This window comes from Lipotes vexillifer, unplaced genomic scaffold (assembly GCF_000442215.2).
Source record: "Lipotes vexillifer unplaced genomic scaffold, Lipotes_vexillifer_v1.1 scaffold1347, whole genome shotgun sequence".
In the NCBI taxonomy this organism is placed as follows: Eukaryota; Metazoa; Chordata; class Mammalia; order Artiodactyla; family Lipotidae; genus Lipotes; species Lipotes vexillifer.
Window position 1 is genome coordinate 195,646 of NW_006796201.1, and position 13,846 is coordinate 209,491.

Genomic DNA, 13,846 nt, shown 5'->3' on the forward strand with positions numbered 1-13,846 from the left:
TGGAGCCCCCGTGAGGGGCCGGACTTTTTCAAGCATGCTGCCGAGTTAAGGACCAACCGAGAGGCCCTGAGTTACCAGGGGTGAGGCTGGCAGCCGTGTTTTTCCCGTGGGCTCACAGAGGGCCAGAGCCAGCTATGGGAGTGGGTGCAAATGAGGAAACAACAGGTAGGGGGGCTGGAAGCAGGGAGGCCGGGGCTCTTGCCTGTGTCCTGCCTGAACTGCCCACGCCCGGCTCATGCTTACTCTTCTCTGTGGCAGCGGGAGATGGGTTCTCCGCTCTGATGACCTCTATGACCTGGCATGATTCTGCCCCCTCTCTGGGCTTCAGTTTGTCCATTTGTCCCTATGAAGTTGGGCTGGATCATTCTTTCGGCAGCATTTGCTGTACGGAGCCCCTACTGCTTGCCAGGCTGCATGCTGGGCTCGGAGGATACTTTGATGAACAAGGTGCCCCAGGTGTTGGGGCTTTAAGAGGTAAGGGCTGGAGATCCTTCCTGGCGTGGGAGAGCTACTCCCAGACCAAAGGAGACTTCGTCAGACCCAGACTCATGGGCCCTGTGTCCTCCTGGCTTGCCCGCAGCCAGCATTCTCTAGTCTTCTGTCCTTTGGTTTACTACCCACTTAGGAGAGTGTGTCAGCTCCCAGTAGGAAGGTGGCCCCAGCAGATGGGAGGAGGGGAGGCCCTTTGAACCCTAGCAGGCTTCCTCCAGCCTCGCAGGCGGGTCCTCGTATGAGAAGCCAGCCGGTCACCCCCACCAGGAGCCCTCACCCAGAGTCTGAGAGCCGACTCAGCTCCTTGGCAACATGCTAAGGAATTCAGTCGCTGTACACGCTCCCTTCCTCTCCCCTCCCACCGCCTGCCTGCTGCCTGCGGGGGCGAGCGAGGCAGAGGCAGTGGAGCCCGATTATAAACCGCGGCAGAGCTCAGGCAGCGAAGAGACAGCACCGAGCCCCGACGAGGGCCCACACCGCCTGCCCCGGCACCCCCGGACCCCCTGGACCATGGCTCTTCCACCTCTCTCGTGGCTGCTCCGTTTGACTGCTCTCTGCCATCTGATCGTGCTTCTGGCTGGTGAGTGTGGTGGACTCAGGCATAAGCGGGGTTGGGGAACCCCCAGCCCCACTTCTGCCCCTCAGGCCTCCATGAGGGCCCCCGGACCCTCCCGTGTAAGGCTAAAACCCGTGGCAGCCCCTTTCTGACTGATATGCCGGAGGGGGCTGGGCATCTCCCTGGTGGCGTCCCGGACTCAGGACTGCCCCTCCGGCTGGAAAGATTTACCGTCTCCGGAGACTGTCCCTGCCTGGCCCAGTGAGCAAGGTGGCGACAGCATGGCAGCACAGAGAGGTGGTGGGAGCAGCACAAGATGCCGGGTGTGGAGGGGTGCCAGGAGGTGGGGCTGTGGGAAGCCCGAGGATGCTCTTGGTGGGCCCTGGGGTGGGAGCCCTGGCAGACTGTGGGCCGGTCTCCCTGCACAGGGTTAATTTGTAACCCTCAGCCCTGACTCCTGAGTCTCAGCTTGGCCCCGGGCTAAGCCATAGTTGGGACTTTCTCCTGCCCTGATTTCAAGTCCTTCCCAGGAGTAGGGGGCCCAGGACCAGTGGAGGTCAAGGTCATTGCAGCTCATGAATTCGGCTCATCACTGTTCCTCTGGCCTGTAGCCCCCAGTCCCTCTGCCTGTGTCTCCCCCATGATACTGCCTTTCTCCTACCAGCATAGCTTAGAAATGTTTGCACCTCCAGTCACTTGCTTTCTGGAGCCTGGGACCTGATAGGGCATGATGTATCCATCCCACCCGACATAAGTAAGATGGAGGCCCAGAGAGGTTTAGAAACTGGCCTGAGGATGCACAGCCAGCAAGTAGGGCAGGAGAGGGTAAGACTGGGTGCAGGAGAGAGTGTGGTTGCATGCTCACCACATCTGTGGATCACACTGCCTTCAAGAACCTTTTGAGTCAACCCCATCCTCAGGGAATACCCGGACCATCCGGCAGGTTGGGGCTCAGAGAGGGTGGGAGGCTGCCTTAGGGCACACAGCAAGGCTGGGAAAATGAGAACCAGTCTCCAGCTTCCAGAGCACCTCCGTGGAGCAAACTGTCCCCCGAGTCCCTCTATTTGGGGAAAACCCACCAGTGGGGCAGAGAGCAGGTGGGTGGTGTGGTGTGGGCCTCGTGCTGCTGGCCCTCCTGTTTCCTGGGCTAGAACACTGAGCTCCGAGGTGTTTGGGGATAGTGGGTACTGGAAGATGTGGACTCCGATGGAGGTTGCTTTGCCATAGCCCTGACCCTGAGTGGGGTCTTACCTTCTTTGGTCCCAGCTGCTGCATGTTTAAATATAGCTATTGCCTCCATGTGGTGAGGCTCTAATGCCTATGAGGACACTTTGAAAGTGGGAGGAGGAGGGATTACTTATACTAAGCTGGGGGTGGAAGTCTTCTATGTTAGGATGGAGAGGGGATCCTGGGGGCACTCTGGATGCTCTATCCAGCAGCCCGAGACTTCAAAATCATCAAGTTCCTGCCCTAATCTTGGTCACTGGTTTTGCTGGGAGATACTCACATTATTTCAACCTTTCTGAGCCTCAGTTTCTCCTCCTTTAAGACTGGGCATTTGGCCGGGCTCATCTTGGAAGTCCTTAGCCACGCTGACATTTGTGCCTCTGAGAGAGCCCCTGGGAACCCCTGCAGGACTAGGGAGTGGTCCACAAGCCAGAGAGGCCCGGAAGGGGGCTGGGGATTTCGTGGCTACTGCCCTGGCTGGTGCAGGGTGGCGGCGTCAGCTCCCAAATGTGGGTTTGCAGGGCTGTGTCAGGCAAGAGGCTCCTCTGCTTTATATAACAAACCTGCAGATAGAAGTCAGAGCAGAGAATTTTTCTCCCCAAGCACTGACGCATTCACTCCCACTCAAGCTCCAACAAGAAAGAGAGAAAAAAAAATCTGAATTAAGCTGCTGTTGTCTGCCCACCTGGTTAGGGTGTGGGTGGGGGGAAGGCAGGGGAGGATAAATCCAGAAGGTCAGGTCCAGGCCCAAGTCGAACTTAAATGAAAATTCCTCTATGTCTCCGTTGGTTAGGATTTTATACGTCACAAAGTGCTTCCTTGTGCATTTTGTTGATTCATTCACTGGCTGAGCACCTACTATGTGTCAGGCACAATTCTAGGTGTTGGGGCCACATCAGTGAATAAAACTGCCAGAGATCCCAGCCCTCAGCGTGCTGAGCATCAACTGGAGAAGACAGACAATCCTCAAAATAAACAGATTTGGTCTGTTAGAAGGAAAAAAGCGCTGTGATTTAAAAAAGCAGGGAGTCGGGGGTGGTAGGGAAGGTGTTGAGATTTTAAGTAGTCGGTCAGGGAAGAAGGGGGCGTTGAGGGAGCTGGGCGGGGACACATGGATGTCTCCAGGGAAGCACTCCTCAGTGCGGGATTCGGCCTCCAAGGGGACATTTGGCAATTTCTGGACACAGTTTTGCTTGTTACATTTTGGTTGGGGGGTGCTCAGGTACCTGGTACGTAGAGGCCAGGGATGATGCCAAATGTCCTGCAGTACGCAGAACAGCCTCCATAACAAAGAATTATGTGGTCCAAGATGTCAGTGGTGTCTGCTGTTGAGAAAACCCTGCTCTAAGGGTCCAGATATTTTTAAAGCTTCATTCTCATAACCATCCTGCGAAGCAGGTATTATCATGTCCATTTTACAGGTAAGGGAATGGAGGCTCAGAGAACCTCAGTCACTCATCCAGGACACACAGCTGAGCAATGGCTCAAGCCTTCTCTACCACCCAAATACCCAGAGACCCAGAACATTCCCATCTTTTCCTGCCTGTAATCCTCCAAACAGTCCTTGAGGTCCAGCCTAATGTACACCTCCTCTAAGAAATATCTCCTGATCACTTGCAGCTGGAAGTGGTCTCTCCGTCCTGTAAACCCTGGCACATTCAGGGTCTGTTCTGGAACACGGTGTTTTTACCTGGTGTTTAAGGCAGCGTAGAACAGTGGATGTCTAGGGGCTGGGAGGAAAACCAGATCTGCCACTAAGCAGCTGTGTGGCTTTGGGCAAGTCATTAAACATCTCTGATTCTCAGCTTCCGCATCTTTAGAATGGGGATAAAAATCATCCCTTTGCAGGAATTAATGAGAGCAGGTGTGTGTGTGCTGAGCATAAGGTCCAAAACACAGTAGGTGTTCTACTAAGAAAAGCTCTGATACTTTGTGGTTATGTCTTAGCTGTCCATCAGGCTGGGAGACTTCTGAGGGCAGAGATGGGCCTTGTTCATCCCTCTACTCCTCACAGGGCCTGGCAAGAGCCAGGTCGGCATTTGTTGGTTGACTGAGTGAACATGGTGATCTGATAGCATTTATTGGGATTGAGGTGCTCTCTTCAAGCTCAGCACCAGCACCTTCAGGAGAAGGAGCTCAGGGTTAAGGAAAGAGGGTCTGGGTCTTTGTAGATACTCAAAAGTAATTCAGACAAGTGTTGCCTGAATCAGGAAATCGATGGATGAATGGATGTATAATGAATGATGTGTGAGTGGGCTGGTGAGAGATGGAGGGGTGGGGAGATGAAGGGGGTGGAGGATGCGTAGGGGATGGACAGATGATAGGTGGGTGAGTGGGGCATGGATAGATTGATGGACCAGGGTGAGTGGGGATGGATGGGAGGTAGACAGGTGGGTGGCAGGGAATGGGTAGGGGATTGACAAGGGGGTGGCAGATAAATGGATGGATGGATGGATAGATGGATGGGGAGGTGTGTGAAGGGATTGAGACATTATTTCCTTCGATGAATATTTATATCTACCTTATGCTGGATGCTGGGAAACACTGTGACACCAAGACATACAAGGTCCCTGTCCTCCTGACACTTATATGACAGGTAATAGATGACTGGCTGGTGGAGGCATTATTTCCAGTTACAGAAAAGAAAATTTCAGCTCTGAGAAGAAAAGACCCCCCAGTTAGTTACGCAACCTTCTCAAGCAGAACCAAGAACAGAGCCTGGCCGGGGCCATTCAGGCACCACGGCAGAGGGTGGAGACTTTAGGACAGGCCACCTCTGTGGCTCTTTAAGCCCTGGAATTGGGCAGTGGAAGCAAGTCAGAAGAGCAAATTGACCTGCCCGAGCTTATCCCTCCTGCCCGCTGGACAGCCTCTCCCGGGTCCAGGCCATCCGGGGGCACCATTTTTCTGGGGATTCCTCTGGAAGTCACCTGCCACACCAGTCCAGGGGCTGGCTCCTGGCTCTACTCAACAGGACCTGGGGAGGCTGCAGCTGAGTCATTCTGAGGTCCCACTGTGGGAGAAGGAGGGTGATAAAGCGCCTTCCACATCCTGTTTCCTCAGAGAGAAAGGGCTACCAGTGACTCAGGGACCAGCGGCAGGGAGCCCGCCGACCACCTTGGGGCTACTACTGCTGCCCCCTGATGGCCCAGCCTCACCCTGCAAGCCCTGCACCCTCTTTCCCACAAAGCAGGGTGGGCCGAGGCAGGGGAAATGATGAGAGAAGGGGTGGCAGATTCTAGAAGGTGTGTGTGCACGCCTGTATCTGGGAAGGCGGAGCGTGTTTGGTTTGCATGTCCACACACATAAGTATTTGTGTGTGAGCTGTGTGTGTTTTGGTGGAACCCCGGGGGGGGGGCCACCTGGGGCCTCCCTAGCTCTCGCCTGTATCTGGGAAGGCGGAGCGTGTTTGGTTTGCATGTCCACACACATAAGTATTTGTGTGTGAGCTGTGTGTGTTTTGGTGGAACCCCGGGGGGGGGGTCACCTGGGGCCTCCCTAGCTCTGCAGAGCTAAATTAGTTTGTTCCCTCAGCTCCACTGCCCTGGAAGTCCTGGCCTCTAGATTTTTGCAAAACCCTCTGAGGTCATGCTTCGGCTGCATATGACCTTGACCCAGATCTGACACTCAGGTTCTCCCTCATTTTTTGCACACCCCTCTAGAGCTTACAGCAAACAGCAAACAAATTTTGCTGGAGATTTTAGGGGAAGGTGGAAATGCAATGCAAACCACTTGGAATGTTTACATAAAATGTCTGGGTTCTCAGCTATCTGTTGGGTCACCGTCATTCTGTCCTGGGGTTTCTGTCTGGCTCCACGTGGGACGCAGCCATCTGCAGGCCCCCGCCCATCTCACTCTGTCCCCACTCCGTGTACAACGCATCTCCATTCCTCCTCCTTACGCCTGCTCCCAGCTTGCCCTGGGAATCCAAACGGCCCATTGCGTTCCTCCCAAGAAACTGCTTCCAAAATCATCCTGGCTCTTAATGGCAGAACAAGGGATCACCTACTCAGCACACTCCCTAGAAGGTGGTTGTACTTATATATTTAAAAAATTTTATTATCCGCTATGTGTGCCTGGTTGCATGTATGCCTTTATGTGTTTTTTGGGGGGGGTGGGGGGCATATATATATGTGTCATTGTGTTTGGTGCTGTGAGTGTACGTGTGTGTCATAGGGTATACACGTGGGATGTGGATGGACCGAGGTCTGGGTGTGTCCCAGAGGTTGCGGAAACCCATGGATATGGATCAGGCTGAGAGGGATGGATGGGATATGGTTGGGAGGGGGCGACAGTTGAGCAGGTGACTTTACTGGAGTAAAAGCATGGTGGGGGGGGAAGGGCAGCGCCCTGGGCCCAGAAGGGCCGGGAGCCAGGCCCGGCAGGAGAGCCTGTTCCATCACTTGCTGGCTGTGTGACCTCAGGCAGATCCTTGTCAGTCTCACACTCCTCTCCCCAGGGTGAACCAACTATAGCGATTTAATTTTTAAAATTAAACACAATGTGCCAGGCAATAAGAGCTTTATAAGTAAGAATTCATTTTCATCACCTTACAGCAACCCTCTGAGGTAGGTCCTATTGCTGTCTCTATTTTACAGGTGGGGAAACTGAGGCATAGAGAGGTTTGGCCCGGGACAGGGGGCTGAGGTCAAGGGTGTGGGGCATCGGTTCTGGTTTGGGGGATGCACGGCGGGGGCAAGCTGGCGTGGGGCTGGGAAGCCAGATGCCCATGGACAGTGCTGCTGACTGGGGGCCTCTGTGGGCTCAGGGCAGCACCACGGTGCGAAGAAGTGTAACATCACGTGCGGCAAAATGACCTCGGAGATCCCCGTGGCTCGTCTGGTCCACTACCAGCGAAATCAAGAATCATGCGGCAAACGTGCCATCATGTAGGTACCGCCCTCTTGGCCTCTGAATTCCTTTCAGGCCCCGGGGGTGGTTCCCTGGCCTCCGCTAATCCGTGTCCACATCCTGTCACCCAAAGCTGGGCTCCTGGCCCAGGGCCTCCGCAAATGCATCTCTGGCTCCTGACCTGCTGGCCTCCTGGCCAATCTTAATATCTGTGCCACAGGGCAAAGATGAGCTGTGGCTTCCTGAATGGCCGTGGCCTGGAGATGCCACCCAGGGTGATGATTCCTTCTGGGCTAAAGGGTGTTTATGCAGCCCTCGAACCTGCTGGATTTCATGGGGGATGAAAACACAGGGCTCTGAATGTGCAGGCTCCAGACGCCAACAGATCTGGTGCAAATCCTGGCTTCACCACTTACAGACTGGGTGGCCCTGGTCATGTTGCTTACCCTCTGCGCTTTAGTTTCCTTATCTGTAAAATGGGTAGTTTGGGGAAGCTGAAAGGAGATAATGAAACTAAAGTGCTTGGCAGGGTGCCCAGAAGCTGCTGGCAACAGGAGAGGCCAAGGTTATTACTGCCATTGGACAGATGGGGAAATAGAATCCCTCTGAGACTTTGAGGAGGGGTCAAGCCAAGCCAGCTTCCCCTCTGGCTGTTGGGATCCCTGGCCATCGTGGCTGCTTGCTCCTCTGGGGTCCTTCTTGGGTACTGCCAACCGCCCAGCCCTGAGGCCTTTCCCCAGGACTGACCTTTGGGTCTTAAAGCGGCCTCAGCCAGACTCAACCAGGCCCTGAGTCCTGGCAACAGGAAATGGCCAGTGGGCCTTCAAAGTAGGGTCTCAGCTAAAGGAAGTTGTGCTTCCTCCCACTGATTGTTACTAAGAGGAGCAAGTGTGCTACTGCCTGACCTCTCTGCTCACCTGTCAAGACTCGCTTCCCCCAGACTCCCCCACGTATTTGCTTCTATTTTGTAGGCAAAGGGGAAGTGGGATGCTCCAGAGAGGGGATGATGGCACTAGGGCAGCACTGTACCTGTGGGGCCTACAGGGTCATGCTTGCTTTCTGGACCTCTCTGGCTTCCTAGCATACTGGAGCCAGGCACATTTACATTACCTCTCTGAGCCTTGGTTTTCTTATCTGTAAAATGGGGGTGCACATGGTAGCCATCTTACAGGATGGGTGTGAAGTTTAACCAGGCAAAATGCCTAGCACGGCTCATGGCGTGGAGCAAGCTCTGAGCTGTGGTCTCGGTAGTAAACCAGGCACACGCAGCTTCAAAGGAAGTTCAAGATTTGGATGGCACTCAGGGTCCCAGCAGGGCCACCATGTATAGGGTTGGAGCTCCCTAGGGGCCCTTTCAGTCTGAGGATACACACTAGGAGAGGAGGGTAGAGGTCCGGAGGGCAGCCTGCAACCGAGGGAGAGGAGGAAGAGGATGTTATGACATCGAGTCCTTTCCAGAGTGAGGAGGCCCTACCTCCAAGCTTGCCAGAGAACACCCGTGACATCTTCTCCCAATCAGAAAACTTGCAGCCCACAGCCCCCACCTTCATGTTAATGACATGATTATTAACATTGTTATTATTTTGCTGATCTCCTACTCTGAACCAGGGGCTTTACATCATTTTCATCTCCTACAATAACACAGAAGTAGGGTGACCCACTTGTCCCAGTTTGCTGGAATTTTCACAAAAAGACCCGCATCTTGAGAACGCCCTCAGTCCCAGTTTTTCTGGGATGCTTGGTCACCCCGCGGAAGGTAGGACTCTCTTTCCGGTTCTCAGGTGAGAACACGGAAGTTCCATAAGCTGAGCTGCCCCAGCTAAGAACTCATAGCTCACAGCTAGTTAAGTGGTGGGAGCAGGATTTCTAGCCGGGTCTGCTCACCTGCAGTGCATGTGCACGATACCCCTACTCCGCATGGCATCTGGGCATCACTGGGTCCCTTGTCTTCCTTCCTTGCAGCCTGAAGACCATGAAGGAAAAGTTATTCTGTGCTGACCCACAGGAGAAATGGGTCCAGAAAGCCATGGAGCATCTAGACCGCAAGGCTGCTGCTCTGGCTCCAAATGGCGGCACATTCGAGAAGCAAATCGGTGTGGGTGAGCCCAGGACCAGCCCAGCCACCAGAGGGATGGACTGGTCTGAGGCCTCAGAGATCAAATTCACAAGCGAAAGCAGTAGCCAGGAGGCACAGAGGGCCTTCGGGACTTCCCCAGAGCTGCCACCAGTAGTGGCTGATTCCAGGGGGACCAGGTCCCCCTCCACTTCAAAGACTCCGGATGGAGGGCCCGAGACAACTGCGGTTTTCAACAAGGCTGCCGTCACCACCACCACGTCTTGGCAGAGTTCTACCGCCTACCAACCTGGGGCAGACCTCGAGGCTGAGGGGAAAGCCTCTGAGGCCCCCTCCACCCAGGCCCCCTCCACCCAGGCCCCCTCCACCCAGACCCCCTCCACCCAGACCCCCTCCACCCAGACCCTCCCCACCCAGGCCCCCTCCACCCAGGCCCTCACTATTTCACACACAGTCCCAGAGGACAACACTGGGCCCAAAGGCCAACCTGGGTGGATCAAGGGACAGGACCCCACGCCAGAGAACTCTCTAGGGTCCAAAGAATTGGGTCCCATTTCAGCTCACACGGATGCTTTCATGGGGCCCGGCAGCGTGTCCGATGTCTTCGTGGTCCCTGTATCCTCTGAAGGGGTCCCCAGTACGGATCCATTGGCCTCTGGCAGCTGGACCCCCAAGGTCAAGGAGCCCATTCATGCCACCGTGGACCCCCAGAGGCTGGGTGTCCTCATCACTCCCATCCCTGACTCCCAGGCAGCCACCCGAAGGCAGGCAGTGGGGCTGTTGGCCTTCCTCGGTCTCCTCTTCTGCCTGGGGGTGGCCATGTTTGCCTACCAGAGCCTTCAGGGCTGCCCCCGCAAGATGGCAGGAGACATGGTGGAGGGGCTTCGCTACGTCCCCCGGAGCTGTGGCAGTAACTCGTACGTCCTGGTGCCAGTATGAGCTGCCCACCTGCCTGCATCCAGTTGTTCAACTCAGCTGCCTGGCGTCCCCCATCCTCACACTCGCCCTCACCCAAGAGTCTGGCCCAAGCTGGGATGACTGGAGCGAGGAGGTGGGATCCTCTGGGTGGAACTGCCCCCAGCTCCTTGGAGGCCACCCTTGACCATCCTTGACCTACTGCGGACAGAGGGGGTGGCCTCCACAACTCACTCCAATGTCCCAAGTCAGAAAACTCCCCTCTGCTGTTGGCTGGTTAGAGGGTCCCTTAGATACCGTGCCAGCCCCAGTGAACAATTATTTATTGAAACACCAGCCCCTCTGACCCATACCCCTGCGGGTACCACAGTCATCCCTTCTTACAAACGAGCCTCAGTCCAGGCCCCTTCTCCCCACTCCCTCAGACTTCATCGTGTCTCTTGGTCCCGCTGTGGTTGCCAGTCACCCCGGCCACCTGCGGTGCTAGCTCCCCTGCCCCCTGTATAGACCCCATGCCCCAGCCGGGGACCTGTCTTTTCTTGCATGAGGCTAGTGTGGTGTTTCCTGGGACTGATCCCAAAGAAGGATCTGCCCTCAGGTAGGCATCATGAGAATGAGAAATGAAGTCATCCGGTGGTTTTGATTCCCACCCGCTGCTTTGCCCCGTCTGTGCTGTGAAGGAGCATTGACTACGAGCGTGAAGGTCGGGGGGGGGTCTAGTCCCAGGCCCACCAGCGATCCATCAAGGCATTCATATCTCTGGTTTCTCACCTGTGAAAGGGGAGAGGTACAGCAAATATGCGGTAATAGCCTGCACCCCTGGCAGGCATCACTAGTGGATCCAGAGACTCCTTTCTGCAGACCTTGGGTGCAGCCTCTCAACCTTCATCAGAAGAGATGGTCTCTGCCATCGATGAGACCGGCACTCCCATGGGCGCTGTGACCTGGAGGTCCTGCCCCCTTGTCAGCAGTGTGGGCCCCCTGGGGGTGGGGGGCTAGGCTGGGGTACTTGAGGCGCAGAGACCAACTTTGAAGGCCCCCCTCCGCCCCCGCTGGCTTTGAGACGAAGTGACGAGTGACAGGCTGAAGGAGGAGGGGAGGCCTGCAGGCTCTGAGAAAGGAACCAGGGAGCAGCGGCAGCTCCTTCGCTTCGTTAGGGACCCGAGTCAGGCATTTTCTCTTTCTTTCCTGCGGCCTGGGTCCTCTTCCACCTCTCGCGCCCTGAAAACACTGTCCTCTGCACTCTGATTTCTTTTCCCCTCACCTTCATCCCCCGCGCAGGTAGGGCCAGGAATTTCCATGAGATCAGAATCCACCAGGGAAAGCTGAGGTTCCCGTGTTTACTTCTGAAAGGGACTCTGTCTTGTGGGGAGGGGCCGGCAGGGGAGGGAAGCTGTGGGCATGAAGTCAGAGGTACTCTTTTTGGCACTGAGGACTCAGGCAGGCCTGGATGGGGCCGAAGGCTCACCAGGCCGGCCAGCACCCCGCAGTCAGAGCCGGACCTGCAGGTCTCACCTCTCAGGTCCCTGGCGGCAGCTCCCCACCTCCCTCCGATTGTCTCTGAAGGTCACCTTTGCCCTCCATCAGAGGGGTGTCCCATGGGCTAGGCTTCCCCCAGGTACAGGTGACGTGCTCCTTTGTAGACGGATGCTGAGAGGAAGCACCTGGGACTCCAGTCTACAGAGAGAGGGAAGCCGTGTTTCCCTGCCGGCCTGGCTCTCCTGCACTCCCCTGCAGGTCACGGCACAGGATGTTTGGGCCTGGCTCCGGTTGGCGGCACTCTGACAGCTCAGAGAGGAAGACAGCGGATCTGAATGCACTTTGGGGGGCTCCTCTGGCCTGGGAGCCTTCAAGGGACAGGCACCCATGAAGGGGCTCCCCTCTGTGAGAAAGCAGCTGGGGACAGCGTGTCTCCCTTCCACGGACTTTGTGAGTTTCCCCCAAGCAGGACAGGTACAAAGACAATTTGGGGAGGACTTCAGAAGGAGCTGATTGATCATTTTGCTTTTCCAACACTATCACCAATGTCTGTGCCATTTTGTATTTTACTAATAAAATTGAAAAGTCTTGTGAATCAAATAAAGTTGCTTTTCCTAGGGCAGGCTCAGCACCAGAGCCTCTGGAGGATGGAACAAAGGAGAGGCGAAGACTCTCTGGGAAAGCGGGACTTCCCTGGTGGTCCAGTGGTTAAGACTCCGCGCTTCCACTGCAGGCGGCGTGGGTCAATCCCTGGTCCAGGAACTGAGTTCCCTCATGCCAAACTGTGTGGCCAAAACAAAGAAACAAACAAACAAAAGACTCTCTGGAGAAATGCTGGAGACCCCTGGGGCAGAGGGGCAGGAACTTTACAGTCAGCAGGAGAAGGGGGCACTGGGAACGGGGCTGGGGAGGGTTGAGCCTCTGGCCTGGCTCTGCTCTGCCCAGGTATGTGACATTGGGCCATGTATAAAATCAGGTGTGAGACTTCTATCCCTGGCAGGCTCCCATCCCTGGCAGGAATCAGAATCCCTTATGAACCACCACCCCACCCCTGGCCCATGCCTACTAAACCACCATCTTGGGGGCCTTCGTATCACCATTAGTGATCTAGTGACCCACAGGAACAAACTGGGCCACATTTTCCTCTTTACTGCCTTGACTCATTGCTGGTCCAGATAAAGATCAAAGAGGGTTTACTCCTCAAGGGACTCGGGTGTTCATTGATATGACCCAAGTATAAACCTCCAGTGCCCGAGGTGGCATCATAAGAGCTGCTCTGTACAGTTGGGTAGATTGGAAGCTGTACAAGGTGCCAAAGGCCAAGCCCAGCTTATTATTATACAGTATTTCATGGATTCTTAGGGGCACATTTTTTTTTCACATTGTGACATCTTTGGAATTGGGACTTGTCCTACAATCAATGACTTGTCACAGTTTAATTGACAGGTCTTTTGTTCTTTATTAGTAGTTTATTAAATATCAGAATGTTTTGCAATCAAAAGCATCTTAGGTTCGATGTCTACGTGGTATTTTTAAAAATTAGAGGCAAAATTTAAAGATCAGGAAATTGGGCTTCCCTGGTGGCACAGTGGTTGAGAGTCCGCCTGCCGATGCAGGGGACTCGGGTTCGTGCCCCGGTCCGGGAAGATCCCACATGCCGCGAAGCGGCTGGGCCCATGAGCCATGGCCGCTGAGCCTGCGCGTCCGGAGCCTGTGCTCCGCAACGGGAGAGGCCACAACAGTGAGGGGCCCGCATACCGCAAAATAAATAAGTAAATAAATAAAAAACAGGAAATTACACACACCAGCCCACTTTTCTATGTTCTCTCAGGTGATTCAGAAGGTCTGGCCCCACTGGGTGGTTTAACCCCCAGGATGAAAGTGGGCAGGGCCTGAGCAGTGACTGCCCCTTGAGAGGGGGCAGGCCAGGCTGAGAACCCCCAGTTTTCTCCCATCCTTTCCACCTCTTGGTGGTCTGGATCCTGTGGCCATGTCAGTTGCCATTTATCATCACCGTTCTCTTGTTTTTCTCATACTAAGGATATTTTTCTCTGAGCCCAAGTCTTCATCAAAAGTAGGACAAGGAAAGACAGAATATGATGGGCACATAATTTTTCTTACACATTGCTTCCCTCATTTTACTACCTGCCAAGCCCCATAGACATTTGCGTTTGAGGTTCCTGCAAGAATCTGAGATTGCTGCCTCTGTGCCGGCTGCAAATTCTTTTTTTTTTTTTTTTTTTTTTTTTTTG

General features: G+C 54.8%; 1 protein-coding gene across 1 annotated transcript; it reads left to right on the forward strand.

Moving 5' to 3' along the window:
• Window positions 1-1,002: 1,002 nt before the first annotated feature.
• CX3CL1 (C-X3-C motif chemokine ligand 1) lies at window positions 1,003-10,139 on the forward strand. The gene is made up of 4 exons (XM_007468286.1): window positions 1,003-1,072; window positions 7,044-7,164; window positions 9,089-9,542; window positions 9,618-10,139. Exons 1-4 carry the CDS (start codon window positions 1,003-1,005, stop codon window positions 10,137-10,139), a joined length of 1,167 nt encoding a protein of 388 aa, XP_007468348.1.
• Window positions 10,140-13,846: the final 3,707 nt, after the last annotated feature.

Coding starts and splice junctions, on each gene's coding strand:
- CX3CL1 (XM_007468286.1), top strand. CDS start 1,003: ATGGCTCTTCCACCTCTCTCGTGGCTGCTCCGTTTGACTGCTCTCTGC. Junction 7,165..9,088: donor TGCGGCAAACGTGCCATCAT/GTAGGTACCGCC, acceptor CCTTCCTTGCAG/CCTGAAGACCATGAAGGAAA. Junction 9,543..9,617: donor CTGAGGCCCCCTCCACCCAG/GCCCCCTCCACC, acceptor CTCCCCACCCAG/GCCCCCTCCACCCAGGCCCT.